Genomic DNA, 16,275 nt, shown 5'->3' with positions numbered 1-16,275 from the left:
TGGACATCACATGGGAGGAAAATCTTTATCTCGAAAACTAGTCCGGGCAGGATACTTCTGGCCTACCATGGAAGAGGATTCTAAAAAACACGTGCGACATTGTGTCAAATGTCAAGAGCACGCAGACTTACACCATGCTCCTCCTGAGGAATTATCTTCAATGTTATCCCCATGGCCATTCTACCAATGGGGCATGGACATTCTGGGGCCATTCCCAATCACCGCCGGAGGAGTTAAATGGTTGTTAGTAGCAATTGATTACTTTTCCAAATGGATCGAGGCAGAAGCGTTAGCCACAATATCAGCCAACAAGGTTCGCCGATTCTTCTACAGACAAATCATAAGTCGGTTCGGCATTCCACATACCATTATAACTGATAATGGCACACAGTTTATGGACAGAAAATTCAATCAGATTCTTCAAGATCCGCATGTCAAACACCGATATACGTCAGTTGAACATCCACAAACAAACGGATTGGCAAAAGCTGCAAATCGAGTCCTCAAACACGGATTGGAAAGAAGACTAGAAGCAGCTAAAGGAGAATGGCCTGAACAGTTAGACTTTGTGCTATGGGGTTACAGAACAACCAAACACTCAACCACAGGTGAAACCCCATTTCGCATGGTCTACGGTAGTGAAGCCATGATCCCAGTTGAAATTGGAGAACCATCATGGAGAAAGATGTACACAAATGTAGACAGCAACTCGCAGGCATTGCTTCATAACTTAGACGCGATAGAGGAAATGCGTGAGATCGCGCACGTCAAAGAAGTAGCACTCAAACAGAGGATTGCAGCGCACTATAACTTAAAGGTTGTCGGACGAGGCTTCAACATGGGCGACTTAGTCCTACGCAGAGCTGACATCAGATATAAGAACGCACGATAAGGCAAATTGGCCGCAAACTGGGAAGGACCCTATCGCATCTACAACAAAACAGATAAGGGGGCATATGTCATTGAGACACTATCTGGCCTTACTATCCCACGCACGTGGAACACGTATAAGCTTAAGACATTTTATAGCTAAGTCTCTCATGACTCACAACACTTTTGTCTTTCCAAATTATTGTTTCAAATAAAACTAGTCAATTTCCTTTTACTATTAATTACTTTCTGCATTAAGTTTAAGAACACAGGATCTCATGGTTCCTATCAAGTTACAGGATTCTCTCACGAATCCTCCAATTCACAGGACACCTCTCATGGGTCCTATCAAGTTATAGCATTCTCTCACGAGTCCTCCAATTCACAAGATACCTCTCATGGGTCCTATCAAGTATAGGATTCTCTCACGAGTCCTCCAATTCACAGGACACCTCTCATGGGTCCTATCAAGTATAGGATTCTCTCACGAATCCTCCAATTCACAGGACACCTCTCATGGGTCCTATCAAGTTAATGGATTTTCTCACGAGTCCTCCAATTCACAGGACACCTCTCATGGGTCCTATCAAGTAAAGGATTCTCTCACGAGTCCTCCAATTCACAGGACACCTCCCATTGGTCCTATCAAGTAAAGGATTCTCTCACGAGTCCTCCAATTCACAGGATACCTCTCATGGTTCCTATCAAATAAAGGATTCTCTCACGAATCCTCCAATTAACAGACTCTTTCACAAGGATCTCCTCAACAGATCGAAACTATTCAAGTCCAACGTCACCAAGACACATTGCGACTCTCTATGCTCAGACGCGAGGACATGAACAAATAAAAGGTATGCAACATACTTTACAACCTGACATATAAACTGTCTGGACATGCAACATGCAGTTATGGTGTTCAAGCGCCATACAGCGTACACACCACAGTCCCAGATACAGGACGTACATTCGCACACAGACTCTTTACATTCACAAGATCCTATACTTAAAGGATTCCTCTATAATAAAGCACGACATGCTTTGACAAATGATCGCGGAAAGACACACATATTCGCACAACTCAGATGGAACACACTTCAGCTGGGTTAAAACTCCATCCGCGATACAAAGAGCGCGAAGAGCAACATGAAGAATGACGAAAAGGGTAATAACCCATTGCGAAGTATGCAAATATCAACAGTCTACAGGAAAACAGAAACACAAGCATTTGGCAACACATCCAACATACATATTCAACAAGCCCAAATGTCATGATTTCAAAATTGCGGGAACAAAACCCCTTACACACATCATTGTTTTGAATCATATGGGGATACTCCCTTTACAAATATAGAAAAAATTAAAAGAAGACAGCAAAAGGTCAGACTGTCTGAATAGACATATCCTGAGGAGTATCAGCCTTCAACAGCGCGCTCATTATTCACAGTAGGAGGACCTTGAGGCGATGGCTCTTGCAAGGATGGCGCGATAGTGTCTGTATCCATCGCGCTGATTAGTTCAACTGGGACCTCTTGATTTTGCTCATTCAGTGTCACCAGCAGACCATACTTGAAGTAGTGATAAAAGTGCACGTTCTCCAGCCTGGCAGAGGGGTTGAAGAAGCGCACTTGCTCTATTACATTCAGGAAGGTAGCCTCCGCTTCTTTCTCAAATAAACCCTGATACCTCTTCACCTCATCGGTCAGGAAGGCCTTCTCATCGGCCCAGGTATCAGCGTTCCCCTCTAGCTCAAGAACGCGCTTGTCCAGGTCAATCTTCTTCGCCTCCAAGCTTCTGTTGGCAGTGGTCAGCTTCTTCACATCGGCGTCCTTCTTCTCCATTGCTGCCTTCAGATTGGCTATCTCTTCTTTAGCAGTCTTCAATTTCGCCTCAGAATCAGCGCGCTGTTGAGCGTTCTCAGCTTTCAACTCTTCAATGCGCTCTTTCAGGTAGTCTACCGAATCTGCCACATATCAAAGAAGGTTATACATACAATCGCGATATTATAATATGCAAACAAGCACAATGGAAAACCAAAAATACTCACCAGGCGCGGTCATGTTAAATTGACCCGCCGAGATCAAGCCCTGGGCCAGCTGACGCCATTGGTCCCGCGGCAAAGCTTCCAAGTGAGAACCGAAATCCCTGCCTTGAACAAGCAGGTCCGTCACGGATCCCCAGTCAAAATCCGGCCATCCTATAGCTGACCCATCAGACATCTCCTTGAAGGTTCTTTTCTTCCTTTTCGCGATATCCCCTTCCACTACTACAGGAGGAATAACTTCTTGAGGAGAAGCGGGAGGAGTGTGAAGCCTCAAGGGAGATTTCAGCTGCGTGGCGGCATGACAACTCGACTCAGCAACATCAGCAGCAGTCTTGATCGGTTGTGAGGAGGATGAGGAGCCAGCAAGAGCTGCGCAATTGGCAGCGATCTGCTCCATTCGGCTTACTGGCGCCATCCTTATACTATATGCAAAATAAAACAAACGCAGGGGTGATTAAGCATACTTACTTGATACCTGCGCATCGCGATACACAAAGATACTTAGATCAAAACAACTAGAAATAGAAAATAGAAAGGATTCACATTACCCAGGTAAGCTCGAATATCATCCTCAGAATATTCATTTAAAATGGTATATGTATCCAGTGAGCCTATAGCAGAGGCGTCACGAGCGATGTTACCCAAAGCAATCACTGTCTGTTGTTCTAGATTGCTCAAATCAGTAAAGGTATAGTTTAACACGGAACTACTTGACGGATATTCTGACCAGTACAAGGGGAAGATAAGAGCCTCGTCCTCGCCTAGAAAAAATGAGGTGGTACCTTCGGCGGGATAGATTTTGAAATACTCAGCGCTCCACTTGTTAATCTTTCTGTAGTACGACCCACAAAATTTTACTTTGCCCCTAAAAGATATCCAGTTGTTGCGAGGGGGCATCACACTGAACATATATAAAAAAGGACGGTACAGATTGGAAAAGGCCATAGGCCTTGCATACCATCTCATAAACTCTAATAAAACCCCAGGCATTGGGGGTCAGCTGTGAGGGCGCCACATTCAAGTGCGCCAACAGTTTACAAACAAAAGAAGAAAAGGGAAGACGAACACCTATGGACAAGAAAAAATAGGAATACATCATCATGAAATGCCTGGATGATCCCTCAGCCCGCGATGAGCAAACGCGCTCATTCTTCGGGACGACACCAATCTCCCATTGGTTGTCAAAAGCTTTATCCGGGGTCAGATGGAGGGCCGCAGTTACTTCCGCCAACTCTCCAGGCGAGCAAAATACTGACTCAATCTTCAAAACTGAGTCTGACACCCACTCTAAGGTATCCACATCCCGGATGCTTTGCCTATTCAGGGACCGCGTCTCCGAAGGTTCTTCTTCCAGACTAAGGTGCACAACTTTCTTCTTGGCCTCAGGCTGCGTCTTCACGATCTTCTTATCTCGAGCACCACGTTTCGCCATAATTTCCTTGATACGAGGAGACACGAAATCTAATTCAGAAGAAGAGGAATCAGTGGAAGAAGACAAGTCAGTGGACACAGGTTTATAATTATCAAAATTCCTTTTCTTAAAAGGATATCCGGCTGGATAAATCACATTCAAGGGCAATGGACTAGGACTTTTCGGTATTGAAGACTCACGCGCGATGGAACACGAAGAATCGCGCGATGAACTCGAGAAAGGCAATTTAGGGCTTTTCGACTCAGCCGATTTATAACTACTATCAGAACTGGCAGAGGAGTCACTCGATATCACAATGGGTTTAGACATACAACAAACTAGAGAAACACAGACGAGCTATGGGCTGACAATGCCTTTCCACGATTAGGTTGTCGCGAAGTTGACCCTAACTCAAAGGTACGACTAGAGGGAAGACGCTTAGCACAAGCTTTGGAACATGGGGCTAGAATTCCTACAGTAGGCCTTTTCTCCATGGTTCCCAAGGACCTTGATCTGGGTAACAATCCCGACGGCGGACTAGATGAACCAGACCGTTCAAGGAATCTGATAAAATCCGCACATTTGCGATTCTCAGACATACTCCAAAAAGGCAGACGAAAATGTCGAACAAGATGAAAGAAATGCAGATAAAATAGAGGGTAAGAAGAAGAAGAAAAAAACGCACCTGAGCTTTATACTTTGGAAGTTCACACCAAAAGCAGGACATGTCACCTCCGGAAATACAGAAACAAGCTCTGAGAGACGAAGCAAGTTCTCCACCAAAAATGGCCAAATGATTTTCCCTCCAAATGAAAAGGCTCAAATACGAAGAGTTTTTCTCCAACGGATAGACCAAAAGCCGTGAAACGTGTTAAACACAAAACGGGTTAATGGGGACACGTGGCAGGCAGGAGAAGCATTTTACTCGCAAAACACCCACGACTGTCCTTAAACCCCCACGTAATCACAACAACATTTAGTGCTCCTGACTGATTAGACGTCTAATCCACCGTTCTTAAGCGGTCAAAAGTCATGATGACATTGCAAGGCATCATTACCGCGGCAGACAACGACATATCAGTCACAAACTACCGCGCCTCATACAAAAGACATATAGCTCACGGCCTTGTCAAATGACAACACCGCAAGCTAGGGGGCATCAGATCCAGATATATTATAGGCCCAACCAAGGCTCAATAACACATGGAAGCCCAAATCCATTAAGGACCCAGAACGAGGCACAAAGGACAGGTACGGACATGCGATGACTATATCGCGTCATACAAGGCGCGATGACCTTATCGCGACACGCAAGACGTACTTACTCACCTCGCAACAGGATACCTTCTACAGACAGTAAACTTAAGGGCCAAGGCAACACCACCGCGCCCTCACACCAGTAAGCAACGAACAGCTCCAGCTTGCCATAACTCTACTACTAGACACCGTGGCGGCAAGCTCCTCAGCATTTAAACCATGACAGTCACACTACGTTGGCACCAAGGAACCTTTGCCTTCACCATAAAGAAAGACATCCTCCAAGCACACATCTCAACTACTATATAAACACACGATGTATCACCAAGGTACGATCATCATTTACTTTCACAACATAAACACCTGCCTCTGATACTGACTTAAGCATCAGAGTGTATTTGCAGGTACCCCCCATTTGGTGCAACGTGAAGGACGAAGGACAAAGAGCTCAGGCTCACCCCAACTGCAATACCAGGCCCAGACCAGAAACTACCGAAGGAGTCTCAACCGTGTGTGATTTGAGCTTAATACGTATTGGGCTATCCATACTGTATTTGGTCCGATCAATAACTAAGGGAAAAAAGTATCTAATATTACTTTAGACAATTTTGTCTAATGTTCACCGAAACGACGTCGTTTTGAGGTTGAAAAATTAAAAAATTAGAATGATAAAGACTATTTAACCCTGAAATAAATTAAAATTACAAATATACCATGATTTCTGCTCCAAAACGACGTCGTTTTGGCGAACATTAGATAAAGTTATCTAAAGTAACTTTAGAAAAAATGAACCCATAATACATTGAGTCTTCAGTACTCCCGTAATATTAAAGATATTTCCGGGGGATAAGGGACCACGGCTACGCACGCCCAATTAAAAAGGAGTAATATTTATCCTTTTTGTTTTTTAGTTTTTATGGCTTTTTCTTTTCTTAAATATTACTCCTTTTTAATTGGACGCGCGTAGCCGTGGTCCCTTATCCCTGGAAATATTTTTAATATTACGGAGTACTGAAGACTCAATGTATTATTTATTCAATTTGAAAAAAATAATATATTTTTTTTATCATTTCATCCTTCCTTGTATGGTTATTTTTTCCTAAATCTTCATTCATTTCTATTTTTAATAAAGGAACACATACTCTAGTAGCATCAAAAATGTGCTCCTTATCCCCCGTCTGACTCAACCCGTGAAAGTTGGGCCCGTTCCAAATGTATCAAATTTATAAAACCGTAAATATCGAAATCATTTTAGAAAAAAAAATATATTTTCAACATCCTACAATCAAATTTTAATCATTAATTTTTATTAATTTGATGAAAATTAAAAAATTAATTAATTAGTCTAACCTAATACATTATAATCATTAAATTAACAAAAATCAACGATTAAAATTTAATTATAAGAATTTATGAGTAAAAAAAAATCATAAATATAATCTCCCTCGTCATATCATTTAAAATGAAAAAAACGCGTTAAAAGTATCAAAATCATTTAAAATAAAATTCACTTTGAACATGGACAACACAAAAAAATCACTTTAAACAGTAAATATCAAAATAATTTAAAACAAAAAACACGTTAAAAGTATCGAAACCATTTAAAAAAAACCATATTAAACAGTAAATATCAAAATTAGTTCATTATTAAAATATTATTATTTTATCTTAAATAATCATACAAAATTTTGTACCATACAATTATTTTCATAATTAAAATAATAATATATCTATCGTTAATTAGTACCTAGTCCATCTCTTTAATCTATCTTGTTTAACTTAGCGAGTTAAATGAATCAAATTAATGGCATGTTTGATTCATATTATGATAGGATAAAAATGGATATAATATGAGTATGAAAAAAATAAGGATATGATAAGTTTATATCTTATGCCATGTTTAGTGCTTATTAGATAAATAGCTTGATATCATACAAAATTATAATATAATTTCACATATATTTTAAAAATTGATTTTCAATTTTTTTCTTTTGATTATTTATTTATAGATTAATTCCTCTTTTAAAATTTTTGAATAAAATATATAAAATAACCTACAAAATTTTCTAAACTAAAAAATTATATTTTTATTGAATAAATTTTTGAAAATAAACTTTAAGTTGATTTTTATGTATTTGACACAACAAAAATAATTTGATTAACATTAATATGAAAGAAAATCGCATTATTCAAATAAAAAGTAAGAGATTTGTTATTTGGTAAAAGTTGATATATATATTTTCCAAACATCTATGTCACAATGACACAATGAGTGGCAATGGTGATATTTGGCTATGATAGTAGTGATGGAAGCTAGCAGCAATGTTATTGATTCGTGGGCGATGGCAATAGGTGCCACGGGGTATACGGTCTGAAGCTTAATGAGACGACATATGGGCATATGTGGAAGAATGAATTTCCTATTATATCATGAAATTGATTTCTCATTTGTTATTTAATATGACAATGTAATATTAGGACAATTCTATTCATACGGAGATAAATTAAGAGTTTGGTGTTTGTCATTTTAAATGACATAAGTGAGTGGTTTTTTTTTAATTTAAAATTCAAATTTTCTGTGTCTGTATCTCTCTTAAAATGACATAACTTTCTGTCATTTAAAATGACAAACACTTTTCTCATAAATTAAATATAATAATTTTATAATTATCTATTTTAATATTTTTTTTCTCTTCACTTATTATCATTAATTTACCTTCAAATAGTGTTATAATTTTTCTCATAACAAGATCCACTCTAAAAAAAATGGATAAGGGTAAGATATAACAATTTATCCAATCTTATCTTAATTATCCTATTAAATAGGTCAGTTTTTTCTAAAAAAAAATCCATTTAAGGATAGTGAATTAATATCAATGGAACTGTTTTTTTTTTTTTTAAATTTTGATTTCAAAAAATAAAATACAAAATATCCAATATCAAAAACCTTATATTGAAAATATAAAACGAAGAATAAAAATAATCGTTAAATATCTAAAACTACAATATAACAAACGTAAAGATTTGAGTTTAAGAAAATATCTAATCCACAACAAATTGAATAAAATTTAAGTGATTATGTGTTTTCTCCTATGTGTTTTTTTTTTTTTAAGAAATGAATTAACTTTAAACTTTTAATTTGAATAGCCACAATTAAGTTCATATATTTTTTTTAAAAAGGCTAATGAAAAATAATTAATTTAAAATATAAATACGCAGGGGCATCACCTGTAAATAACAAAGAATAACAGGGCAAAGTGTTATAGCGTAATGGATAACGACAAAATATTGCCGGGAAGTTACTATATCGCAATCGCGTGGCGACTCTCCCGCTATAAAAAGTGGGACTCTTTAGTGTTCCTAAGCAAAACCCGGTGATTCACACACACGAAGCTGAACCCACTTCTCTTTTTTCCTTTTCAATTTCTATTAACAACGAAACCCATTTACCAACTTCTTTTCTCTTCCTCCTTCTCCTCCTCCTCCTTCTTCTTCTTCTCCTTCTCCTTCCTCTAGCTTCGAACCCTACCTAAACCTATCATCTCTGGTCAATTCCTTTTCCTTCTTTGTTTTTTTTTCTTTCAATTTCTTTCGAACAAAAGAAAAAAAACAAAGGAGAAAAGGAGTTAGCTATAGAGATGAGGTTTTTCTTAGAGTTTGTTTCTTGTTGTGGCTCGCTCACGCAGCGCGAGTCGAAGAGGGCTCTTCCGCCGGAGGAGGAGGAGAGGTGGCTCGTTCAGGTGCCGACCGCCGCCGCTGATTCCTCCCGCCGTGTCTTCCGCAAGAAGCGGGGGAGGATTGGCGCGACCGATTGGAAGCCGTCGCTGGGATCGATCTCAGAGGACAACGCAGTGTTGCCGAGAAACAGTGCGGTGGCCTCCGCTGGAAAGGACGTGAAGAAGAGGAGCGCCACTGCCGCCGGTTCTGGCGGTGCTGCGAAGGTTCGTCACCGGAGTTACAGCGACGGTTATTACGGGTGAGTTAAAACGTTTTTTTTGGAAATTAGTGAGTTAAAACGTTTAATTTAACTAATTAATGCTCTGTAGAAGAAAAGGTTCAAAATTAAAAATTAAGATATAAAATTGTGTGAGTCATTTATGAAGGAAAATAAAATCATCATATACGTTTGTTTCCAAAAAAATAAAATAAAAAATGATATATGCTTAATTTTAGAGGCGTTATTAATGGGCCAGCTGGTGCTGTGTTAGAACTACACACAAGCCATTTTTTAAATTGAATTTTAATAGATGGTATGTATGTGTTGCTTGGAAATAAGAGTGTTAACGGATGGACTTGACAAAACTTTTGGTCTTAAAAGTTTTGTCAGACTAAGTCTATATTTAAATGCTATATTTAAATGTGTTAGTCTGATCAAGCTGACCAGTAGTATAAAAAATAAAATAAAAAAATTAATATATTAAGTTAAGAGGCTGAGCTCTTTTATTAAACGAGCTTGCTCAATATTAAGCATTTACGCTCAAGCCTAAAAGTTTCCCGGTTCGTTTATCTATCACCCCTAGTTGAAAGTGTTTATTATGCAGTTGACTTTGTTTAGAGAAAATTGTGGGGTTTTTTTTATTAATATTAATAAAAAGAAGGTCGCCAACCTGGCATGACTAATGATGCATTTTAAGGTTAAGATTTTATGCAATTTAAAAATTAGAATTTATCTCTTGTAAACTGATAAATCTACTTTCTAAAGAGTAGAGTGTATAGTTATAATTTTTGTTTAAAAAATTAACTGTTCATATTGTGATAAGATATATGTTATAATTTCCCATTTTATATTCTAAAGTGTACTTCTCTAACTTTGAAAAAAAATCAAATTCTGAAAATCAATTCACACCGAAAGATTAATTTCAAGGGGTTTGTTGTATTTTTATTTTTATTTTTTTTTGTATACAAAGGTTTGTTGTATTTCAAATTAGAGAAAAATAGTCACACTTTATATCATTTTGAAAAAGTTTATAGTTATAAATTTTTTATTTACAATTATAAATTTAATTATGTATTTTCAAAAATTAACTCGGTCAGAAATGTATTTTCAAAAGTACATAATTAAATTTTTATATGAAACTTTAAGCAGTTAAGCCACTTTATAACAAAGACTATTAATTTATACTTCAGTGGTTTAGATATGTAACTTGTATGAAGTGAGAAAATTAGCACACGTCATGAATTTTCACTTGTCAATTGTCATATCGTGGCCATTCGTATTTTGCACTCCGGTGGTATTTGTGTGAAAATAATGCAACGGTGTGTGCAATAATTGCAAATTATTTGAATGACTTTTATGTTTGTTATGTTATATAATGTACGGGTTAAATAATCTAAGGGTTATATATTTAGATATATTATTAGAGATATAAATATTTAAAATATTTAATTTTAATTTATATAATGAGTTTTATGTGTATGAGAAATATACACACAAAAGAGGTCTCTCTTCTTATCTATGGACTTCACTTCTAATTTTGTTTAGACAACATAACATAACCATTTTCTTACAATATAAGAAAATTATTTTCCATAATCTAATTTCATTTTTCTACACACACAACAAAAAAGAGAAAGAAAAGAAAGTGAAATGATGAAAGAGAAAAAAAAATTATGGACTTCACCTCTTTAATATATGTGTAGAAAAATACATTTAGGTTATGAAACATAACAAATATAAAATCCTATTTGAATATGGTTTTATTGACGACGTCATTAACGTGTAACTTTATTTTTGTGGTATGTTGCAGGTCAGCTGCCATGCCAACGATTATGCCAACATTCTCTCCCACGCCGTTCATGTTCTGAAGATTATAGTTGAATTTGTTAAAGCGAATGTATATATACGGGCTATTTGGATTGAAGTTGGGAGAAAGAAAGAGAAAAATTTGTAAAGGTTTCTTCGCTTATAGCTGTTGTGAATGGAAGTAGCCTTATATCACAACCTTGTTTATAAATGAACAGTTTTTTTTTTTTTTTAATATTTGGTACAATACAAATTAACAGATTAATATTTCCTGATCTTGGTTTTTGTTTCCACGATGACAAAATTTTGATATACCTTATGTAATATTGTTTAACATAAAATGTTTCCTTGTTTCATCTCGTTGACTGAAGTGTTTGATAAAATCGAGGAAGGTTAGACAAAAGTAGCACCAGCGACTCAAACACTCCTAAGTCCTAACAACAAAAATAACAACTTAAAAGGAGGGGAAAAAACTATTTTAAAGTGGGTAAATAATTTTTTTTTTTTGGTAAGTGGGTAAGTAATCTTAGCCCATAAACACTTTTCCCCTTGAGCACTCTCAGCTTACCAAAGGCCAATCGGAGATATCTTGGAGTTTTGGCATACTTCACCCATTTGGGAATTGATCCATAATTCATATTTTGATTCAGTTCGGAAGATATTTTCGTTAATCATAACAACAGATTGGGTAGTACAAAAGAGTTGCATCCACATAGTCATAAGGTAGTACAAATATACCATTTTCAGGGATTTTTTTATTATAGACCCGGCCCACAACTTTTTAGGTGCACATTTTTCTAAAATGGAAAAAATTTCTTCAATTTAAATTCCTCTCTTCACAAATTCTCCCCTGGTCCATTTTGTTTTTCATTTTAGGATAGGGACTTTGAAGTCCCAGTCCATATAAAATGAGCTCCATTTTCAGAGTCCATTCAATAGCAAAACAGTGTCTTCCTTGTGCGACACGTTTGTCTAACTGAATAGATTAGAAATTACAATATAAAGATATGAGAAATAAACTTCGGTAACTTTGAGCATTTCTAGTTATAACCTCATTTAGTTGTGTAATTACCACATAATTCATCCCCATATTAAAACATAATCATGAACAAATTTCAATTCACACATTATAGTTAATGGCATGTAGAATAAATTATTTGCTCAACTGTAGGTGTTTTTGAAAACTTATTAATTTTTATTACATCCAACCGTAATGACATGTACATACAATATGTTGTTTATCCTTCCCAATCGTGGGGGCCTTTGCTAATTCATTATTGTTTTATTATGCCCAACCTCTGGGGTTTTATGTGCCTAGCATGGTCGAGCTCAAGACCAAGTAGGTGTCCCTTGTTAGGATATGATCCTCCCTTAGCTATTATCTACACTTATTTGAATTCAATCTTATTTGTACTCATCTGCATTCATTTAAACTTAGGTTGTTATGTTGTTTAGTTTGTTACTTAGGCTGTTGCTTTTGTTTAGATATGTGTATATCCTTTGATCCGTTTCTGTTGTACTTATCGTGTATTTAAATACTACAAGAAAATGTGTATTTTGCGATAGTTATTTCACGACGGTTGCATGTTAACCACATCAGATTAACATACTGCGGCCGTTACTACGACAGTTAGACAAACCACTATTGAATATTGGAAAATGACAACGGTTACATTGGAACCGTCGTGGAATAAATGCTTTCCAAAACCACTATTGAATATTGGAAAATGACAACGGTTACATTGGAACCGTCGTGGAATAAATGCTTTCCAAGATGATTGGAGGTAAACCATCGTTGTATTAGTTATTCTGCGGTGGTTAATATCATTTTGCGATTTGTTTTTTGTTTTTTGTTTTGAATATTTATTGTTTGTTTGTGGTTTAATGTTTTGGTATCCACACTAATAATAAATTAGATGATATACATTGATTTGTTTATCATTTTAATAAACAGTGTCCCATTGTTCAAGCATATAATAATTTATATGTACTCTTGAAGGACCTTGCATGCAAAACCAAATCAATAGGCCTTAGTCAACATTCTCATCTTTAAAATAGTTATCATGTTGAGGCTTGTCATGTTACATGTACATAGCTATTTTGTCGTAATAAATGATAAGCCATTGAATGAAATCTAGTGTTAAAGGCTAAAGGAGAGCTAGCCAATTAGTAGATCCCGAGTCATGGTGAATAGAGGTGGCAATATGGGTTGAGTCTGACGAGTCAACTTTCCATCCCGCCAAAACGGGGTGGGTTAGGTTGAGATTTTCAATCCACCAACCCTCTTCAACCTACCTTTCCTACAAGTGAGTTAAGACGGGTTTAACCCGCTGTACGACTGGTTGACCTGCCAGGTCATAATTTTTTTATTATAATTAAATAGTATTTTATTTGTCACTAAGTTTTTGTGATATCAAATTTTTTTGTATTGTAGTACTACCTAAAAAAATAAAGAATAAAATTTTTATCTGCATTTTTTAATGTCTCTAATTTGTGTGCATTTTGTTGTGATCATGTCTCTCTTTTATGTTATGTCTAGTCCCTTATAAGTAATGTAGTATTATTCTTTGTGTTGTCCCTGTTTTTGTTGTATAATACACAAGGACCACAAATTTGGCTTATTTTTTAATCACAATTTAATAAGTCTTGTGCGTATTTCCATGGTAAATATGTATCAAATTAACCTTTTGTTTCACCATAGTGGTGATTTTTTCGAAGAACCTGAAGAGAAACTTGAGTACATAAGGAGTGAAATAGATAGTTGGCATGATTGAGATATGGACACAAATGAATGTTTTTAGTGTGACAGGATTATATGACAGATATGGTATACATTTAAGATTGAGATTGGAAAAAATTAAAAAGAGTGTGAAATAAAATTAAATAATATTATAAAATTTATAAAATATAATTTATTTTTATATTTTAATTAATTTTTTTTTTGGCAGGTTGGTGAGTTGACCCCCGCCAACCCACCATAAAATGGGGTGGGTTCATTTTTTCAACCCATATTGCACGGTAGGCCAACCCGCCCTCCTGTTTTTGACAGGTCGTGGCAGGCCAACCCATATTGCCACCTCTAATGGTGAGAGTGTTAGTTCGAGAGAGAGGAATGAGGAACTATTATTCTACATAAGAGAAATACAGATTATTATAAAAAAAACTCCTTCAACATATATTAAACATTATCAATCTTGCATCATACATTGTTTGTAAGATTTTAATTGTATGAAACAATTGTACTATGGATAATACTAATGAAAAAAAAAACAGTTGCCCAGATGATTAAAACTCACCTTATATGGAACCTCATTATAATTGAATGTCTTTATGTTAGTATTTAAAAGTTATGATTACATTGGCTTCTTGACATATTTAATATGAAAAAGGAAACATTTTCCCCTTTTATTCAAAATTCAAACATTTTATAAAAAATAATGCATGACTTGTGTGAAATTGAGTGCGCTACAAGTCACGCGTGGGGTGTGAGCTTTTTAGGTTGTACATAAGGGTAATGCGTGACTTGCAACGCACAACATGTGGCAGCACGCATTGGCTTTTGACAAATCACGCACCTCTATGTACGACTTGAACATGCACACTCCTTGGGCATCTCATCGTATTATTTTGTAAAAAGTTTGGTTTTTGAATCAACGAGAGAATGAATGTTTCCATTTTGATATTATTATGGTCAAAAGGCAGATGATATTTAATAAATTAATAAAAATTTAATATATCAGTTGTTAAATTGTCAAAGTTTTATTAATAAACTGATTATTATGATTATATTCCTTTATATTAATTAATGAATGAATGACTAAAGTAAAGTTGTTATTCATGAATTTTTAAACTTTAATTAATATATACAATATTGTTGATTTGTTAAAGTTAAATTATAACTAATTTGATTTTGTTAATGAATAAAAAGTGAAATTAAATTTGTTATTAATAAATTGTTAAATTATCATTAGCATAATCGATATTGTTAATATTTAAATTTTGTTTCAAAAAGTTATATTATGTTATGGTAAGAACAATGATTGAAGGAATCGAACTTGATCCTTACATCCCTAAATTCCACTTAACCACTAAGGCACAATCAGAAATGTTATACTTTTGTAGTCAAAACTGCCACCCGACAGCCCTTAAGTGCAGGGTGTTCAGGACAATCCTTACTCAACTGCGTCTACAAGTCTTCGTACAACTCCAATGGCTACCAAATTTTGACAAAACATATTTGACATCTCAATCTTCAAAATGGTGTATGACACGTCCCTATTGGACCTCTGTGGAGGGAGATATGCTCTCTCAAAGTTGACCCAAAAACTGCCATTTTATATAAATTTCGATGGCGCCTCCTTTGTTTATTCAACCTATCCCACTTTATCAAAATTGTGTTATTATCATCAAATGGTAACTAATAGACAAGGGTGGCACTCAAGGACCAACAATGCATTGGTGCTCTTACAACCCACAACAATTTATATTATTTACCTCAATTTACCATTCATTACTCACTTTGTCAAAACTTAATCATTTCAATCACATTATTCCCTTTTGCATGCATTCTTTACATTAAGCATAAATCATATCCTAGAATAGGCCTATTACCCTTTCATCACATACATGCTTTAAATGTTACACAAGGTCCATAATAATAATATTACAATTCTCCCAATGCTTAACATAAATACAAATGAATCCTCCAAATACAACATGATAAATCAACAACTAGACTTAGGCAAAATATGGCATGAACAAATATAACCGAAAGCATAATCCTAAAGCAATATGCAATGTTCATGCCCTAAGTCTAGCTATGTCAAAGTGGCCTCAAAATGCAAAAATCCTCCAATCTCCAAGTGCTCATCCTATGGGCCTCTTGCCCACAGCTCCAGCCCAACTGCAACTACCTGAAATCATGCCCCAAATACGGGATGAGATATACGAATA

The 16,275-nt window shown here is 35.9% G+C and overlaps 2 protein-coding genes across 2 annotated transcripts; both read left to right on the top strand.

Moving 5' to 3' along the window:
• Positions 1-67: 67 nt before the first annotated feature.
• Positions 68-892, top strand: LOC133296083 (uncharacterized). The gene has a single exon (XM_061495031.1). The coding sequence runs from the start codon at positions 68-70 to the stop codon at positions 890-892; it is 825 nt and encodes a 274-aa protein (XP_061351015.1).
• An 8,039-nt stretch (positions 893-8,931) lies between these two features.
• LOC133296080 (uncharacterized) lies at positions 8,932-11,678 on the top strand. Its single transcript, XM_061495029.1, has 2 exons — positions 8,932-9,555; positions 11,327-11,678. Exons 1-2 carry the CDS (start codon positions 9,218-9,220, stop codon positions 11,382-11,384), a joined length of 396 nt encoding a protein of 131 aa, XP_061351013.1. The 5' UTR covers positions 8,932-9,217; the 3' UTR covers positions 11,385-11,678.
• The last annotated feature ends 4,597 nt before the right edge of the window (positions 11,679-16,275 follow it).

This window comes from Gastrolobium bilobum, unplaced genomic scaffold, assembly GCF_033153095.1.
Source record: "Gastrolobium bilobum isolate Gb01-03AN ecotype WA unplaced genomic scaffold, APGP_CSIRO_Gbil_v1 utg52841, whole genome shotgun sequence".
NCBI classification, from domain to species: domain Eukaryota; kingdom Viridiplantae; phylum Streptophyta; class Magnoliopsida; order Fabales; family Fabaceae; genus Gastrolobium; species Gastrolobium bilobum.
Note: the sequence above shows the minus strand (reverse complement) of the source record. Positions and strands in the feature narration are given on the sequence as shown.